At 43.5% G+C, this 20,241-nt stretch overlaps 1 protein-coding gene across 1 annotated transcript in view; it reads left to right on the forward strand.

Moving 5' to 3' along the window:
- The window catches only part of PIK3C2G (phosphatidylinositol-4-phosphate 3-kinase catalytic subunit type 2 gamma), a 2,201,800-nt gene that overhangs the window by 1,521,797 nt on the left and 659,762 nt on the right, over positions 1–20,241 (forward strand). The window contains exon 19 of the mRNA XM_078674033.1: positions 17,773–17,867. Within this exon, the coding sequence (XP_078530159.1) occupies positions 17,773–17,867 (95 nt within the window). The remainder of the gene's footprint in view (positions 1–17,772; positions 17,868–20,241) is intronic.

The following is a 20,241-nucleotide window of genomic DNA, read 5'->3' on the forward strand; positions in this document are numbered from 1 at the left end:
CACTAATAAGACAGTCATTCACTCACTAACACAGACATATGCACACTAATCCACCCATTCAGTCCTGCACATATGCTGTCTTCAAAACACATACAAACAGAGACTCAGTCATTCTTGCATCTATGTAGTAAGTAATACCCCCACCAAACCATGCAAACACTCATACTGGTACTAAGAAAAACATCTAATAACCTATATACATACACATGTACCTACTCATCAACCCATGCAGCCACTTATACACAAAGTGAAACACTAATACACATATTTAAATATTTAAGCATGACTCAGTAATATATGTATTCACTAAGATATTCAATAATATATACATATATAACACATATTTATTTTTCAGAAAGACACACATTCACTGGATGGTGTCATCAGTGATGTCATGAGTGATGTAATATGTGACGTCATCAGCAGTGCATTACACGCGCAAGTTATAGTGAGTCCAACTAACTATAACGTGGAATTTCATTGGTTTTATATCAGTAAAATTTCCAGCTAACTATAACTGGTGTCAAACCTATGGTTTTTTCAGTGAATTTCATAGGTTTTGTAAATGCTACTTCCTAACTATAACGTGTGTAAAACCTATGGTTTTTTCAGTGAATTTCATTGGTTTTTAAAATGCTAATTCAGAAATATCTCGTGTATACAACCTATACTTTTGTCAATAAAGTTCTGGCAATATTTTTTTCGGAAACAAGCCGTTTTCTTCACTGTTCAAGTTGCATAGAGACTCCTTGTAAAGCGATACAGAATTAGAAAGTCTGTACCTTGCCTTTTTTCTCAACGCATTAAAATTTGTCTGTAAATAAAAATAGCCTTTCTAAACTTTCGTGCACATCCCGGTGTGCGCACTCTCGGCAACAGTTCTCAATAAAATGGATAGCGCATTTCCAGGCTTTAATGCGCGACCGACTGCGCGCACCCGCCTATATATTTCATGAAAACTTTGCAATCTGAACTTATTGAATTTCTTCATAGACCCATCAAAGAACTTATAATACGTCAAAGAGACTAAACCTAGGCTTCTTTTTTAATATTATGAAAATTTTCATTAAATGGAGCCGAATGTCTTTTTAAACTTTCGTGTGTGACCGAATGTACACACCTTGGTATTTTAAAAAAAAATATAAAAGGTTTTATACTTTAACAATTGTATGCTTGAATCGAGCTCAGAAGATATATTAAATCCGGATATGTTTGGATTTACTCCTTTTCACGTTTTGAAACTTCGCTGAATTAGACCGCTACTTCCAAATGGCGTACGTGACCAGATACTATCACCGCGTACACGTCCTGAGACGCGCATGTGAAGTCATGTGACTTGAAAACAACACTTCCAATTGGTTCTTAGTAGTTTCTATTCTGCAATTTACACGGAGCACTCCACCCACTTCTCTCACTATCTTTTCTACTCTCAAAAGAGAACAACGTTTAACATCCTTCGGAAGACTTTGCTGAAATGGCTGCCGCCCCGCATTCATCTTCCGAATCTGAAGGAAATGAGCGACTACCTTTCAAAAGAAAAAAGGAATCTTTTATTTGGCAATTTTTCACTTATCCTGAAGAACAAAAGAAAGTAAATGCGCCAAAAGTTACCTGCACGATATGCAATTCGGTTCTCTCAAGAGGAAATCCAAGAAAAAAATATTCCTTTTCCATACATACCATGGTGCGGCATGTCAAACAAGTGCACCCTGTGGAATTTGCACAGGCATCGACAAGAGCCCTGGCCACGCTATTACCTTTAGAAGTGGCCAGCACATCTTCTGGTGGACGACCTGTATCTCCATCGAGTGCTGTGATGGACTTGAGACCATATCTTGCAAAGGTGCACATGAAATGCAACGAGTGTGGAGAAATTCTTCTGTACGGAGAGCAGAGCCTCATTCTTACTAAACTAAAAATTGAGAGTCATAAATGCCCCAAGAAAAGATAAATTTCTTCATTTCATTTTGATCCTGTGTCACACATGAAAATGTTGTTGCAAGTTTAAAAAATCAAAAACAACATAACACTTGTTTTAAAAAAAAAAAAAAAAGTTATTTTCAGAACTAACTCATTCTACCAAAAAGAGCTCCAGGAGCATATTATAAAGGGGGTTTATCTCCGCTTTTTTGGCTTTCGTTCGTGCACGACCGTGTGCGCGCACCCGCCTATATATTTCGTGAAAACTTTGCAATTGCAACTTATTACATTTCTTCATAGACCCATCAAAGAACTTATACTACGTCAAAGACACTAAACCTAGGCTTCTTTTTTATTATTATGAAAATTTTCATTAAATGGAGCCGAATGTCTTTTTAAACTTTCGTGCGTGACCGAATGTACACACCTTGGTATTTTTAAAAAAAAATATAAAAGGTTTTATTCTTTAACAATTGTATGCTTGAATCGAGCTCAGAAGATATATTAAATCCGGATGTGTTTGGATTTACTCCTTTTCACGTTTTGAAACTTCGCTGAATTAGACCGCTACTTCTAAATGGCGTACGTGACCAGATACTATCACCGCGTACACGTCCTGAGACGCGCATGTGAAGTCATGTGACTTGAAAACAACACTTCCAATTGGTTCTTAGTAGTTTATATTCTGCAATTTACACGGAGCACTCCACTCACTTCTCTCACTATCTTTTCTACTCTCAAAAGAGAACAACGTTCAACATCTTTCGAAAGACTTTCTTTTCACGCGATAATGTGAAATACTGAGATTGTTACAGGATTTTCTATCAGATATGTGTTCCCATTTCTGTTGAAGCACTAACACCGTGGAAAATTCCACCGATAGCAGTGATATTTTTAACGCCGAGCACCGGCGATTTTTATCACTTAGAAGCCTTCCTATTATGAAGGTTTATCTCCTAAGTCTCTGATTCTCAAACTGTGCAACGCGGCTCCCCTGTGTGCCGTAATAAAGTGCTAGGGGCGCCGCGCACACTCTAGTGTGACTAACCATCCATAAATTCCACGGACATCTCTACCCTGTTATCTGCAATTGTGAACATCAAAAGGAGCTGCGCTACGCCCCTGTAAGAGGCCTCACTCCCACTGCTGAAACGGCTTGGCAGTCCTCCAGATGCACAGGAACAGCCCCTCCGATCCATTGAAGTTCTGTGTCGGTCTCAATACCACTTACGAAATGAAAATAAGCACTGAAGAATATTTATGCTGTAGCAGGAGGAGTACTACATGCTTGCAGAATGCATTCTATTACCTATAAAAAAGTGAAACACCCACGCTACAATCATATAGAATACTTCCTCTAAAGAAGCCTGTGAATAACTTTAAAACATCAGGTTAACCTTTTTTTACTCTCTCATCATTGTTAAAGATAAGTATTTACAATACTATATTAAACAATGCCATGGTTGTTGCTTTTTAATTTTAAAAATCTTGCAATCTTTCACAAACCCAATACTCATGGCTTCTTTTTCGTGACAAAAATATTGCAATATTACATACCTACATAGAATAACAGAAAAAACATAAAACTACAAAGCCCAAACAGTCTACTAAACGCGCATTTGTAACCTATGGGGCAGATTTATGTTAACTACTTCATACCCAGATATGCACCAGTTAATGTGCACCACAGTATGCTAGTGCTCCGTTACCCATGGTGTGCCACATTTGAAATGTGGCGCACCATGGTACAAAAACACCATACATGCGTAACACATCTGTGCTGAAAAAGTAATACATTGCTAGAGTTGCATCGCAACTGTAATGCAGCTCCAGCAAGGCTCACCAATGCACTATATTCACAATGCTGCGTCAATACCTACGCCTGCTTCAAGCACATGCACAGTTTTGAAACAGCATGGGCCTGAAAGTCACTGAGTGAAATATCATACATTACAGTCAGCCACTTTCAAGACGCATTCCTTCAGAGGAACACTTACCGTTTATTAGAGGTAGATCGTCCGACTCCACCGGAGGACACCCCTAATAAAAAAAGACATATATATAAAATGCGGACTAGCCGCTGTATCGTGCTAGAAAACTTTAACTTAAAAATCGTTAGAAAAAACTAAAGGAATTGAGCAAAATCAGTAGGCCACTGATAGGATCTCTTTTTGACCTCGCTAAAATAGAAACATTAGGAACAACCCCTCATGAGAAATATGAAACTAGTGAGAGAAACCGAGCTCGACGCCATGATGGCTGAAAGATAGCTCGGCTCCGCCGCCCACCCCGCCCAAAATAACGACAAACCCTATGCAATATTATAAATAAATACAACACACCAGCAAAGTAACAGGGTAAAACGTTTTATTAAATAACTATTTACATGGCAGCCTGCTGCAACATGAAAACAACACTTCCAATTGGTTCTTACTAGTTTCTATTCTGGAATTTACACGCAGCACTCCACCCACTTCTCTCACTATCTTTTCTACTCTCAAGAGAGAACAACGTCCTACATTTTTCCGAAGACTTTGGTGAAATGGCTACCGTATCTCATTCATCTTCCGAATCTGAACAAAATGATCGACTACCTTTAAGAAGAAAAAAAGAATCTTTCATCTGGCAATTTTTCACTTATCCTGAAGATCAAAAGAAAGTAAATGCACCAAAAGTAACCTGCACGATATGTGACTCGTTTCTCTCAAGAGGAAATCCAACAAAAAAATATTCCTTTTCCATACATACCATGGTGCGGCATGTCAAACAAGTGCACCCTGTGCAATTTGCAGGGGCATCGACAAAAGCCCTGGCCACGCTATTACCATTAGAGGTGGCCAGCACATTTTCTGATCGACGACCTGTATCTCCATCGAGTGCAGAGATGGACTTGAGATATTTAACTATATATGGTCTATAACCTATGGTTTTTTCAGTGAATTTTCAAGGTTTTGTAAATGCTAATTCCTAACTATATATGGTCTATAACCTATGGTTTTTTTAGTGAATTTGCTCCGTCGCCCACCCCGCCCAAAATAACGACAAACCCTATGCAAATATTATAAATATATACAACACACCAACAAAGTAACAGGGTAAAACGTTTCATTAAATAACTATTTACATGGCAGCCTGCTGCAACATCGATCCAAATGCATGACACTGTTCCTGTCAAGGTAGCATAGCTGGCGGCCTAGGGGTGGAGGACCGTTGTGCAAATACCCCGGGGAGGACTCTGGATATGCTTGGTCCCTGAGATTCTTCGATGTCACTGCCTTCCACAAATGGCATAAGTCCTGGATGTTCGGTGCCATACTTGAGGGTTTGACCTAAAGACACGTCCTGCGGTGCCCTGGTCCAACCATCACATATACCTCCGCCAGGAGACGGCGTGGGGTGCCCCGGGAAGGGAGAGGCGGCGTGAACGAGCCTCCCCCACCTCCCCAGGTGGAGGTTTCTCAGCTACACCCCTAAAGACATGTCCTGTGGTGCCCTGGTCCAACCATCACATATACCTGCGCCAGGCGACGGCGTGGGGTGCACTGGAAGGGAGAGGCGGCGCGAACGAGCCTCCCCCACCTCCCCAGGTGGAGGTTTCTCAGCTACACCCTAGCGCTTCACTGATCTCCTTGTCCTCAGTCAAGCATCAATAGTAAGATTTTCATAGGTGAGTGTAGGTTCATAGTTTGCCATCCACAGACTAAAAGCCTGGAGTGGGAGTGAAAAAACCATAACTAGGTAAGAAGGAACGCAGCGGCTGTAGGAAGGACTCTGGATATGCTTGGTCCCTGAGATGCTTCGATGTCACTGCCTTCCACAAATGGCATAAGTCCTGGATGTTGGGTGCCATAGTTGAGGGTTTGACCTAAAGACACGTCCTGCGGTGCCCTGGTCCAACCATCACATATACCTGCGCCAGGAGACGGCGTGGGGTGCACTGGAAGGGAGAGGCAGCACGAACGAGCCTCCCCCACCTCCCCAGGTGGAGGTTTCTCAGCTATACCCCTAAAGACACGTCCTGCGGTGCCCTGGTCCAACCATCATATATACCTGCGCCAGGAGACAGCGTGGGGTGCACTGGAAGGGAGAGGCGGTGCGAACGAGCCTCCCCAACCTCCCCAGGTGGAGGTTTCTCAGCTGCACCCCGGCACTTCACTCGACATAGGCGGCCGGCTCCCGGGGTCCGGCGGAACTTTTAGCCTTTTGGTGACTCTTCCATTCTGGACCTTGTCCCACAATCCGTTTGACCTGAAGACACGTCCTGCGGTGCCCTGGTCCAACCATCACATATACCTGCGCAGGAGACGGCGTGGGGTGCACTGGAAGGGAGAGGCGGCACGAACGAGCCTCCCCCACCTCCCCAGGTGGAGGTTTCTCAGCTGCACTCCAGCGCTTCACTCGACAAGATGAGTTGCACCCGCTCCTGCGGCACATTGCCTCGCTCGGCCAGCTGAATTATGCCTGCTCTTGCTATTACAGCGTCTCACCCGCCATCCGGCTGAATTGCACCCACTCTTGCGGTACAGCGAGAGGCGGCTGCCACGGAGCTCAGGAAATGGCGGTCGGCTCCACAGACTTGGGCCTGGCCTGCAAGGATGGCTCTGGACAACCCTGGAACTCGGACGCTTGACTGCTACGGCATGGGCCCCATTCCCAAAAGCGTCCCATCAGCCTTGAAGATTCTACAAGAGTCACCGGGGCCCCTGACTCCCGCAGAGTTCCGGTGGGGAGCTTCTGCCATGATTGCTCGCAGAATGGCCACGACGTAGCCACGGGGTGCTCTCATGCTGACGCCAGCTTCAGTCTGAAACTTCCAGAAACACTGTAGACTACCAATTCAATCAGTTCCGGTGGAGCCCCAACGACGTATCGCGTTGTTGCATAATGCGTCATATGACACGCCGCGTTAGCGCACCCGGAAGTGCTCCGGTGCGCGAGGCGCGAAGCGCAGCTTCCCGGAAGCAATCCGGGGCGCGGCGCGGAGCGCGTAACGTAAGCATAACAGGTCATGTGACTTGTTAATAAAACCTTTCATTGGTTTAGAAATATTTTTTGTCCCAAATGATGAAAACCCCTCCTTGTTTCCTCTTGGCTCCTGCCCCCTCCCCAAGTCTTGCTCGGCCAGCTGAGTTTCGCCCACTCTTGCGGCCTACGACATGGATACGCCGGGGCGTTATGGATCAGTATGAGCAAATATACACTTGGGGATTCACAAGCAAAAACAAGCCTTTGTATTTGTGGCTCTAAATCAACAACAGTGACAGAGAACAGAACCGAACTAAGCACTCAGGGGCTACATTTAAACGTAACATCATCTCCCCAGAGGTACATCACCTTACACACACATGCACTCTGATCTCCTTGGCCTCAGTCAAGCATCAATAGTATGATTTTCATAGGTGAGTCTAGGTTCATGGATTTCCATCCACAGACTAAAAGCCTGGAGTGGGAGTGAAAAAACCATAACTAAGTAAGAAGGAAGGCTGAAACAGAATCTTCCTCTGCAACATCCGGCTCTGCATCGCTACTTACTTATAAATGCAGAAAAAACTCAATTAACACAAGGGCTCTTTTCAGAGCCACCTTATATCAAAGCACTCAAACTTCTGATTTATCTCCATTTTCACACTCTTGTAAATAGGTGTGCGCGCCCGAGTGCGCGCACCCCGCAACTTTTTTCAAAAAAAGAAATATATATTTTCGCCTTTAAGGACCTTACTGCACACCCTGAGAAAACCTACGCAGCAAAACAATCTCTACCTTCTCCCCTTTCCATGTTCCAACGCTTTGAAATGAACAATATATTTACTCGCAGTGACAAAATGGCGGTCAACACTTCCTGATTTCCTTCGAATCAAACGTTAACAGACGTCACGCAGCAAAAAAAAAATTCCGCTCCCGCGCAGCCGCTTGAGTGCGCGCACCCGTGCGCGCGTATAGATATATAATTGACTTTAACTTTCATTTTCTCAGCAACTACTGAACGGATTTACACCATTCCAAAAAAAGCGTAATCTGCGAGCCGGACTCTACAGTTTTGCCAAATTTCTTATAAATCCATTCAGCCGTTCGGTCTATGGGCTTGCATAAGAAGGAGAAAGCAGCTGTGTTGATAGAAGGCATAACATTTCTATTCAATAATCAAAAGTAGATAGTGTGTAACCTCATATAAATATATTGTATCTGGACCACAATGTACAAAACATGCCAGGTTTTTCTTCCTTTATTGTATGTGTTTAAACTTTTTAGTAATACCTATTTATGTATTTTTTAGGTAATTCTAGCTGCTATATGGTTTTAAGTTGCCATGAGTTGGAGTTCTTTGCCGACCATCGATTTCAACTGTGCTTTCATGATCTCTATTTAATAGATCGAATAAAGATTTTATTGATTGACTGATTGATATTAATAAACAACGATGTGTATAGAAACTGATACAACACTGCAACAACACCCAAATGGTCTTAAAACACTAATATTTAAAGATCGTGAATATAAATGTTACAAACTATATAAAAAATACTAACAGTTTGTTTTCCAGAATCAGTCTTTGACTTTGAAAATGCTTTATTTGATGTTAAATACTATATGAAACCATAAAAGCAGCAAATACCATAAACAATTCATATATACATTTTTTTACGAATGAAATACATCAAAGCAGCAGCCCTCCAAGTGCATTAAACATTACAATTATACAGTTATTTAAAAAAGTTATGTTTCTCCTTTTTCTTAATATACATTTAAAAAAAACGGTCATGATTCCAATAACATACACATTTTCCAATAATTGTAGAAATAGGAAGGCCGGACGACATTGCATCCATTCTCCTTGCTTTAAAAAAGGGATAATCCATCTCGCACGTTCACTAGCGTAAAATTTACAAAAAAGGATCACATGCATTGTGCTTTGGTAGATAGGTTATCGCACGGGCATGGGCAGAGCTGTCTAGACCAATCATTTGAGGTTGGGAAGGATACTAAGTGATGGAAACTGTCAAATCTGAACCTAGTCAGGACGTATCTATCATAACCACCCAGACAGACTACTAGGTACGGTTGTATAGAGCCACAGGTCAAGGTCGGTTGATGTCGAAGCACAGTACTTTTATTAATTTCCAACCCAATTCTTAGAGACTCAAAGTGGTTTAGACAAAAACCCTTTAGCTCTTTTCTAGTTATTGTGCACATTGTACCCGGATCAGTATACAAATCTGATCTCCCTAGATCATTAGACAGCTTTCTTATGTAGTTCAACCAGGGGATTTTTCCAGACTGTTCTAATCCCAAAGAGTCTGTTTCTCTGTGTAATGCTAAGTGTGGCGATGTCGAGACTGTATGCCAACGCAGCATTGGCTGTAGTTTGATCAAATTGGCAATGTGGGAAATCCCCAGTTCGCTGTGACAATTGAAAACCGATGTGCTTTGGGGGACAGCTAATATAAATCTTAAAAAAGCATTTTCTATTACCTGAATAAGGGAAACATCATAAACCCCCCAGATTCCTGCCCCGTACATAGCTCTACTTAAGCATTTTGCTTTGATAAATTTTTAGCAGGATCCCCAGGGGCCTTTTACCCATTTTTTGCAAAAATTGCATCACAGCCATGGTGGATCGTTTGAAGAGAAGGGTCCTATTTTTAATCGCCGATCCCTTGTCCTCCAGTAAAATACCTAGATAAGAAAAAAATGTTGTGGATTCAATTTTCCCATTTTCTACTACTAGGTTACATTGTTTACTCCTCCCCTTGCCACAGGACATTACAAAGTTCTTCGCATTAAGCTTCAGACTTCTGTTGTCCATAAAATTAATATAAGTAGCAAGGGCCCTTTGTAGACCAAGTTGGGTTCTTGACATCAGCACTGCGTCATCCACATAGAGGAGGGAGACAATCTGTTTGTTGTTAATTTTTGGGGGTCTCTCGCACTGGCCACCAATTCCTTCTCCAAATCGTTGGTATATAAAGAGAAGAGGAATGGGGTCAGTACGCAACCTTGTCTAACACCCCTCTCCACGCGGAACGACTTAGTGCATTCTCCCTTTAGGCCATATCTTACCCTAGCTGTGGCCCCCGCATATAATTGCCTCAGGAATAGCACCAGGGAAGGCTCAACGTTAAAGCTCTCCAAGATTTGCCATAACCTATTATGGACAACTAAATCGAAGGCTGCGGTCAAATCTACAAAAAACGCGAATAACTTCCTCTCTTGCATGGATATATTTCCCCTGTGTTAAAATACAATTTTAAACTTGTTCAACCGTTCCTCTACCCTCCCTAAAACCATACTGCACAGGACTTAGGATATTGTTATCCTTAGCCCACTGTTGGAGTCTATTAAGGATTACCCTTTCCGCAACTTTCATCAACTTTCATCAAAGAATCTAGGCGGGATATAGGGTGGTAACAAGTGGGGTTATCCCTGTACCCTTTTTTAAAAATTGGTATGATGACGGACTCCGACCATGTTTTTATAGAACCTTCAGCACAAGAGGCGTCAAGTACTCAAGTTAGCAATGGAGCCCAAACATCCGTTGCGAGTTTGTACAAATCTATCCGAGTCCCGTCAGGGCCCGGAGCCTTTCTGCCTTTGCTCTCATTTATAGCCATCAGGACTTCACTAAGAGTGACATGAATATCAATTGGGAGGAATTGGGTGACAATATCTGCTGTTATCAGATCTTCAGGAGCTGCAGCATTTTTATCTTGTATCCCATAAACCTGAGAAAAAAGTCAACCCAGCAATCTCCATTCTAGCTGCCTCTTTACTAGCAAAGAACGGCGCCTTTACTGCCTGCCAAAAATATGAACAGTCCCTACTAAGAGAAGCTTTGTAGAGATTCTGCCATGCCTGCTCTTTAATTTCCTTCTTACGTTTACTCCTGGCACTATTATATACCTTCCTAAGCGCCCTGATTTCTTCGGAATCCCTTTCTGTCTTGTTTAGGACAGCCTTTAGGGCAGAATAAGATCTAGTGCAGAATGTGTCGAACCAGCCGTTCTTATTGTTGGATATCTTCCTGTCAGGGCGACTCAAAATTTCTTGGATCACCAATACAATCTGCGAATATGCAGTCTGGATGTCCTTGTGCTTGATCTTTTCGCGTAGGCACTCTAGAATATGATCTTTTGCCTTTGACATAATCTTTAAGTTCAGGGCCTCTGGATCTTTTCCACCCCAGCTCAGGGAGAACCCATTTTGATGATCCATGACAATCTTGTGTCCAGGCCAAGCTCTCAACCACCGATATGGTGCTATTATGGGGGAGGCTAATATTAATGCTCAGCGGAAGATGGTCGCTTAACCCATTGGCATAAATAATGAAGTCATTAAACCTGGATGCATAACGATTTGGAATTAGGAGGATCTCTATAATAGAAATAACTATTAACTGTTGGACCAAATTCTACTGGGGGGGGGGAACATAGTTTATTAACAAAACCTAAGTCATGAGAAACCATAATCTCGTTAAAACATTCTCCCCTATCAGAGTGCACAAAATGGTGCGTATAGCTGTTTGTGATCTACCACATTTTCCCATAACCCACAATGTGCCTGTGAGCAGATTCCAGTGTCAAAGTCCCCTCCCCCAGATTACAATTATGTCCATCCCCATCGGTACAGATAGGTCACTCATATCCTCGTTTAGATTTCTTAAAACACTAATAAAATTTCCCATGTCTATATTGTTGTAGAAATTTATGACCGCTACCACAACTTGTTTGGAAAAATGAATGCTAACTATTTGATAGTAAGTAGATGACTTAAAGATTTTAATCTTTAAGACCTTTAACAAATGTTAAATATATACACAAATCCCCCCTTTATTCCTGCCATGTGGTGAGTGCAATGCTGGTAATGAAAGGTCTTAAAGCCATCTATATGCAGTTTGGTCAACTGCCAAATTTCCTGCAGGCATAAAATATTAAAATTCCGTATGAAATCGACCCATACCTGGTTGGTAACCTTGGATAAAAGCCCGGAGATATTCCAGGAAATTACACTCACCAACCCGTGGGCCAATTCTGCTTAAAGTTCCATTGCCTGTACCCGCTCTATCTGGCTGAAGCTTATCCCTAGTTGTGTATCAACCACAAGGGAACCTACAACATTTACAGGGTTGGGCTCAGCATTAGATAATGAGCCTCTTGGCTCAACATTAGAAGCTTCATTCACAGTTTCAACTAGCAGGGATATTTCTATTCTACCAGTATTCTTACAAACGTCTTGGTTTACATATTTGGAAGGTATTAGGGACGAAACCTCAATTTCCCTCCCCCCAGGAGAGTCATTCACAGTTATTTTTCCCGTTGATACCAGAGGGTTTTCTATCTTGCAGAGTATGGAAAACTGGTCCGTTATACTATTTTGAATTCCATTGCTATCCTGAAGTCAATCGACATCCTCAAGGGAATATAGTGTCGCAAACATGTTTGTTACTTCACAATTGTAACTCCAATTGTTATTTAATTGGAAGCCACTATAACGACCAGTGTTTCTCACTTGCCCTATCGGACGATAGAAATACCACAGGGGAAAAACCTTTATACCATTGGTCATAGATTTGTTTAGACCTGATCGAGTTAATATTTTATGAACTAATGCAGGTGAAGCTAATGATAAGACAACGCAATGCCCTTTATAGATTTTACTGTGGGGGCCCACCCACGATACACGTCTAATCATTTTAAATGTTTCAAACATCTCCCTTGTCAACCCTGTCTTGACGCCAAAGTAATGAATTGTTTTGTTCTTCAGGGTGACCCAAGATTCAGTTTCGCCCCCACGGGATGGTGGATCGTTTGTCAAAATGATGGTGTAAGGAGCTGCAGCAGGTGGAAGATTTACATTTATGCTTTTGGACAAGCGTTCTTGAGCGTGGGCCATATTATTTCTTGGCTTGGGGGGGGTTGTTAGATTGTGGGACGAAAGACCCACCCTTTTTTATATCATCAGCCAACTTATCTCCCCCAATTCTCTGAGGATTCATATGTGATGCTGTAATAGGGGCTGTTGGAATCAATGGCAGGGGATCCTGAGGTGGACTACAATTCTCACTAGCATTTGTCGGCATTCTAGGCGTGGTAGTACTGGTACATATATTCTGACTGGAATGTTCTCCTGGGTTTACTTTAAGGGTCTTCGAGATTAATACCAAATCTCCCTAGGTTTTATTTAGTCTCGATGCCAGGGTGCTTATAGATTATTTAACCAAGGTAGTTAACTGGATTATCATATTTGGTATCCCTGGCAGATCATTAAGGATTTGACCTTTACTTTTGTTTTTGAATTTTTTGTTAAAACAGGGTACACGCTCTTTAGCTATAGTTGCAACTGGGGGGGTCCTTACGCAGGTTTAACCCGGGTTTAGAATTTTCAAAGGCTAGTGTGGTCGAGACCTCATGTATTAGAGGAGGTAGTTCAGTAAGTTTGTATTTTTTCTTGGAATTACATAGACGTTTAGATGGAGGTAATGTTGCACTCTCGAGGTTGATTACAAAAATGTCATCGCACCCAGCTTGGACACAACCATTAGAGCCATTGGAAAGACCTAAAGATGGCACATGAGATCCTACTCCTTCATCTTATATATATAGGGGGATTTATAGAGCGCATGGTGACGCCGACGGCGGAGACCTGATGTTCCTATTAGATGTCAGAGTTTGCGACTCTTTATTTAAAGCCTCCTCAACATTGATGTTTTGTTTCTCTATAGCACCAACTGCCCCCATCAAATATTTCATTAAGGATACACTCGAGTCAGGAACCTTTTTTGCTATTTGACCTGGGACTGCGTTATGGAGTTTTCTTTTCCCCATGATAGTTCCTGCGGTTGCCCCCCACACTCTTATATTAGGGCAACTTTTAATGGGATAATTTCCTTCACAAACCTGCTTCTTATGTTAAAGTTAATGGTCCTAAACATTAAGAAGAAAATAAACAAATGAGCGGCATAAATAATTGACTACCAATGACTCCTCTAGCTATGTTTAATCACAGTAAGACGTTTTTCAGTCCTGGTATACCCTGGCTAAAGATGAGGAAAAAGTCTTACAGTCACCACCCTAAACAAGCCCGATAATTCATTAATACCAAAAACGTCTTACTGAGAAAAAGAAGGAACCAAGAGTTTCGGCCCAGCCCAGCCTCCTCCGGGCGATGACGGACAAGGACGGGCCCGCCCTTGGCCCGGGTTTTGCCGGGCAGCGCCCGCCCGCGTCCCGCACGATGGAAGCCCAAGAGTGATTTTAAAGCCCCTCCTGGCGCTTGAAGATGACGCAGGTCGGGGGCGCCACCGGGGGACTCTGGGTGATTGAGTCCCCAGCACCCAGCTAGGATAAAGAGCGTGAAGGACAACAACGGTGCAGCCTCCACGGGCTGTTAAGACAGGGCGTCGGTCTCACGGTGCAGCCCCCATGGGCTGTTAAGGCAGGGCAACTAAAATCCTATCAGCAGCGGCAGAATGATTATGGGTCCCGCGCTGCGGTAGCCCAAGAGTCATTTTAAAGCGCCTCCTGGCGCTTGAAGATGACGCTGGTCGGGGGTTCCCATGAGGCACAGGGTCAAGTCTGATTTGCACATAGCCATGTCTGACCTGGGGTGGTGTGGAGTTCAAAAAAACGATGCATTTAGGCCCAGATCTCTGTACTGGGGTGAATGTATGACAATGTTCTGCATTCTGTCCATCACCTGTTGTTTTTGTCTCTGATGAACCAGCCACAATAATTGAGCATGCCTAAGAAACTTCGCACTTTGGCAACAGTGACGGGTGCTGGAGCTTCTTTGATATCTCAAAATTTATCAGGGTTGGGAGTCACTCCCTGTGACGAGAAGATGTATCCAAAAAAGTGCAGAAGTTCGCCCTTATTACAACGAAGTGTTAAACCTGACTCCTGCTTCCTGTGGAGCACCGTCCTCCATCTGGCATTGTGTTCTGGCACGGTCTTTGCGTAGATTAAAATGTCATCACTGACATTTACAACACATGGGAGCTCAACCAGAAGTTCCTGAATAGTGTTCTCAAACACTTCTGGGGTACTGGAGATCCCCAAACGGAAACGTTTGTAGCGCCGCAACACAGCATGGGTTGAGAAAGTTGTGATGTAGTGAGAGTCCTCATCCAAGTGGAGCTGATGATATCTGGAACATAAATCCAGCTTCGAAAAGCAACTGGCTCCGCTGAGTTCACCAATCAGATCATCTATTGTAGGTGTCAGGTGTCTATCCCTTTTTAATGTTGTTACTGCCTCGCTCCTTTACTTCTGGGAAGGCGTTTACGGTGGAGTGCTGCCCATCCTCTTTTTCTGATCTAGAGTCTCTCATGGAATGATTATGTTTTCCGCACCCTACACACTTTTTTCCTCTGGCGGGGCGTTCCGAGGGGCGATCACTGTTTCCTCCACAGTACCCACAGGTCCAGGGTTTGGTACCACGTTTGTCCTACCTTGTTTGGCATTGGGGTGTTGAGTGATACTGTTGACTGGTTCACCAGGGTCTGTAATGCTGCTTCCATGTAAGCTTTGCTGGCTCCAGAGAGTTCCTTCGTCTGACCTAGCATCAGGATATCTGTTAGAGACTTTCCATATTCTTCTAGTATTCACTCACGGAATATGACGGATGCACATCTCTGAATGATCTAACTTCTTATTTCATTATTAATCATTAAAGTCAGACGCGCATGAGAAGACGTTGATTGATTCCCCAGCCTGATGTCTTGCTTGGCGAAACACGAACCTCTCATATTCCTGGTTCACAATTGGTTTAAAATGCACAGTGAGAGCTGCTATGAGGGGGAGGTGCTTCCTGGGAGCTGTTTCATTAATGGACTTCGAGATTTTGTAAATCTCTTTTCCCCCTAGATGAAGGATCAGCGCCCTCTTTTGTGCATCATCTACTTGAGTTGCTTCAAAGAACAGAAGCACTCTCTCTACTCATTCTTTCCATTTAGGGGTTTCTGCCAACGGAGCACCTTATACATAGAATGGCTCCACTGCTGCGATGATTGCCATAATATCAACGAAGGTGTGGTGTACAATATAGTGTCTTTTTTTTATTGTGTTGCAGCACTACCCCCAGCTCTACACCACCCTGCTTCCAGTCACAGGGGTTGGCGAATAAGGGTGGGTGTAGTTCGCGAAGTAGCGCTATGTGAAGCTACACGAAGTGCACTTCGCACTACGCGAACTTCACGTAGCACTACGCGAGCTGCGTAGTAGCATGTTCGCACTGTGCAAGATGCATTTTCAATGATTGCACATTGCGAACAAGCATCCGGCACTATGCAATCATTGAAAACAGCATCTTGCTCAGTGCGAGCTGTAGTTTTCTGCCGCTCGAGTAGATTTTTACTCGAGTGGTAGGTTTCTCAACGCGAACTGGTAGTTTTTCATTGCGAGCGGTCGCGAGCATGCACGACCACTCGCAATGAAAAACCTGACCTCCCCGCGTTGAGAGTCTCGCCGGGATGTCATTTTGCTTGCTCGCGGTCGCGAACATGATGTTGAGGACCGCAAACAAGCAAAAAATGACCGCGAACAAGCAAAAAATAACCACTACACTACGCTGCGCTACGCGTGTTCGCACTGTGCTACGAGCAGCTTGCGTAGCGCGAAGTTGCGCAAACTTCGCAAACTACACGAGCGTAGCGTAGTGCTTTGCCCAGGGTTATTGGCTTCCCCACAGATACCATCAGCCACCAGCTAACACTGCTCCGATGGCAGGCTGACCATGCAAAGCCTTTTTCCAGTCTCTGTGTGCACTTTTTCAGTGATCACCTATGCTACACAGAATGTGTCCCCTCTCTCTAACTCACCTGTTCTACACAGCCAGCAGGGGGCACTTCCTCACTTACACCTCACAGGGATACTGCCGATAAGCCATCTTGTTCCTTCCCCTCGTCACGAGGGAATATGCAGCCACCAGCACCGAAACTGTGCCTGTAGGTAACGTTAGATGGGAGGCCCAGTCTCACCACTGTACATGCCTGGGCTGCTCCTGGCCGCACCGGTCACATGGCACGAGCACCGCATACTTCACAAATGGTGCACGGCTGCCACACAGTACCGGGGCAGCATAGAAGAACACCCACTCGTTGCCAATGTTGTGCTCGGGTGTTACGGCACTTAATTGTTGCAACGACCACGCTGGTAGACCCACGGCCCTAATTGAAAATAATGACACGGACGCAGGTTTGCCTTTCACACTGCCATGGCCCGGGCCTCATCTTTCGGCCATGCCCAGCCGGGTAATATTTTTTACATTTGCAAAACGTGGTGCAGCACAGATACATCATTGGAGCGATACTACACTCCAGACCATGTGGCTGACTACTGGTAAAGCAAGGGGTAAACATTTTCCAACAAAGGCAAATGGCTTGTTGAAATGAACACCTGGCTTCAAGAGCTTTGTTTCCTTGAAAACATCCCCAAAATGATGTGGGCGGATTTGTATTACAGTGGACAGCCCATCCGACCTATAGTTGTAGTGGCCTTACACAAATCAAACAATGCCTGCAAAATGCTGATTGACTACACTGAGAGTGTAGTGTTATCGTGTTGGATGTGTGGTTTGCGTGTTTTATGTGGCACAGAGTGTGTAATGTTTTATATGTCTTGCTAGACTTATAAAACTGTCTGTATCAAAATGTAAAAAACACAAAATACAAACACAGAGCAGTACCATGTGTCCCCGTCTTGATGTAGTAAAAGCTAAGGTTTATAATCGCAGTCAATTGTTCTACATGAAAAGATAAATATATTGTAAGTTGCTAAATATGGCATTGTTTTGGCTGTACCTTTTAAAACTAACGTTTGTTGACATCTTATGTTTTTTTAATTTTTTTATTTTACACAGGCATTCAAGTTTGAATGGCATCTAGAAAGCCCACTAGTGAAACTCTTGCTGACTCGCTCTCTTCAAAGTATTCGGGTGGCACATCAGCTTTTTTGGTAAGAAAACTGTGCAACATATTTTCTGTGTTTAATTGTTGCGGGGTGCTTGCATATGTATAGTATCTATAATATGATTGTATATGGTACAGATTAATCTTTACCATTCTGCACCCAATCTCACATGTGACATGTTGATGTGAATGTAATTTGAGGGGGGGTTATAATGTCACTGTGGTCGGAAAGAGGATTTTGACGTCAGCAAGGTCGAGGGTAGCAATAGCACAATAGTCCATATAAGATTTTAATGCTGCCATAAAATGAGGACTCTAGTCCCACCATACCAGAGATAATTGTGATATTACACTTGTATGGAACGGACTGTAATGTCACTATAGTCAGATGGATATTTTAATAATAAGAGCTTAAAAAGCAATTTTAAGTAGTCATCATAGTTAGGGGTGACGTTGTGAATGGGAGTAGTTTTTTTTTATCTGTCTGAGGAATATATTTGTAAATTCTTAATATTTAGCAGTGTGCGTAAGAAATGTACTTTTTCCTTTTCTAATAAACAAAGCACTGACTGATCAAGCATTTATTGAATAATATTATTGGCTACCAGTGAATTATGATTACTAGCCCACACCACCTCCCCAGAGTTAGCCTTGAACTGCTCTGGTTTGCTACCCTGAGAGAGTCAAGTGCTACAATGAGGTGCCCGGTTACCAATAAGTTGGAATTATGGACCTATTACTTGTACAGCCCAATTTCCTTCAGTAGCCAGATAACGTGGTAGTAGCTTATTCTCAGGTTATTTACCACACACTTAGCATGCCAGCAAGGGAAAAACAGATTCACATAATGGCCAGAGGCGTACTAGCTGTCCTCTCTCCAGCCTGCAACTTACTGCTTTCAATTATCCTTGCCTGCAAAAAAAGTCAAGAAATACCTTGCATGTGCTTAAGATAATGTTCTGCCACATTATTTATTATTTATTTAGTCAGCTTATAAAGCGCACTGTCACCTTACAGGCATCCTGGCGCTGGTGGCTACACGAGAGGCAAAAAGAAGTTAAAGCAAGCACAGAAGATTATGGTTTAGGAAACAGCCAGGTCTTCACAGATTTCCTAAAAGGGAGAAGTTCCCTAATTTGCCTATTCTCTCAAGGGAGGCTGTTCCACAGCTTGGCGGCAGCCACCCCAAAAGATCTGCCCCCTGATCTAACTTTTCTAAATCTAGGTACTCTCACCAATCTAGCGGAAGAGGAGCTAAGCAGTCTAGAGGGAGAATACCAAGCAAATTTAGATTGCATTATTGGTGGACCAGGCCCATGGAGGACTTTAAAGACCAGGCAGAGAGACTTGAATTGTACTCTCTGCCTGAGAGGAAGCCAGTGAAGTTCGGCCAGTGCTGCTGACGCAGATGATCTTCTGGGCAACCCTAAGAGTAGCCTAGCTGCAGCAGATTGAAAGCTTTGAAGCCTATCCAACAAAAAACCCGGGGAGTCAAGTAACAGGGCATTACAATAATCGAGCCTACTCAATATTGTACATCTGGCTACAAGAGCCCGTGCATGAGAGGGAAGTAAAGGCATAATCTTCCGCAAAGACCTGATTATTGCAAAACAGCAGGTTGTAGTCTTTGTGACTTTAGCTTCCATGGAAAGTGTACTGTCCAACATAATGCCCAAATTGCGGACAGTTTCAACTGGTTGAACTTTGACCAATGTTTCAGGGGCCAAAAGTCATCAGGAAAAGGACGAGGAATCCTCCCCCCTGCACAGAAAAGCACCTCAGTTTTAGCCGCATTAAATTGAAGGGAGTTGTTCTGCAGCCAACGGGCCGTATCCCGTAAACACTCATGAAACAACTCCACCGGTGTCGAATCCTCGCCCTCAAAGGAGAGGATTAACTGAGTGTCGTCCGCATAGTGTATTAATCCCGTAGGATTTAATAATCGTAATCAAGGGTTTAAGATAAATGTTAAATAGCATAGGGCTAATTGCCGAACCCTGCGGAACCCCTTGCGACACAGGAAAAAACGCAGACTGAAAAGGCGGAAGAGACACCGCCTGCTGTCTATCCTGCAAGAATGATCGAAACCAGTGCAGGGCACAGCCTCTCACCCCAGCCTCATACAGTCTTCTCAGAAGAATCACGTGGTTAACCGTATCAAAGGCGGCGGACAGGTCAAGAAGAATCAATGCAACTGCCTGTCCCCTGTCCGCGCGCCTTTGCAGCTCATCCATAGCGGTCACCAAGGCCGTCTCGGTCCCATGGGCAGGTCGGACTCCGAATTGCACCTCCTCCAGCAGCTGATGCTGCTCCAGATGTTTAGAGAAAGAGGCGCTAACCAGGTATGTTTATAAATGTGGGTTTTATTAGGCAATAACTGTGGATTTTTAGGGAATGTCAGAGAAGAACTTTAATTTGAT

This window comes from Lissotriton helveticus, chromosome 1_1 (genome assembly GCF_964261635.1).
Source record: "Lissotriton helveticus chromosome 1_1, aLisHel1.1, whole genome shotgun sequence".
Lineage (NCBI taxonomy): Eukaryota > Metazoa > Chordata > Amphibia > Caudata > Salamandridae > Lissotriton > Lissotriton helveticus.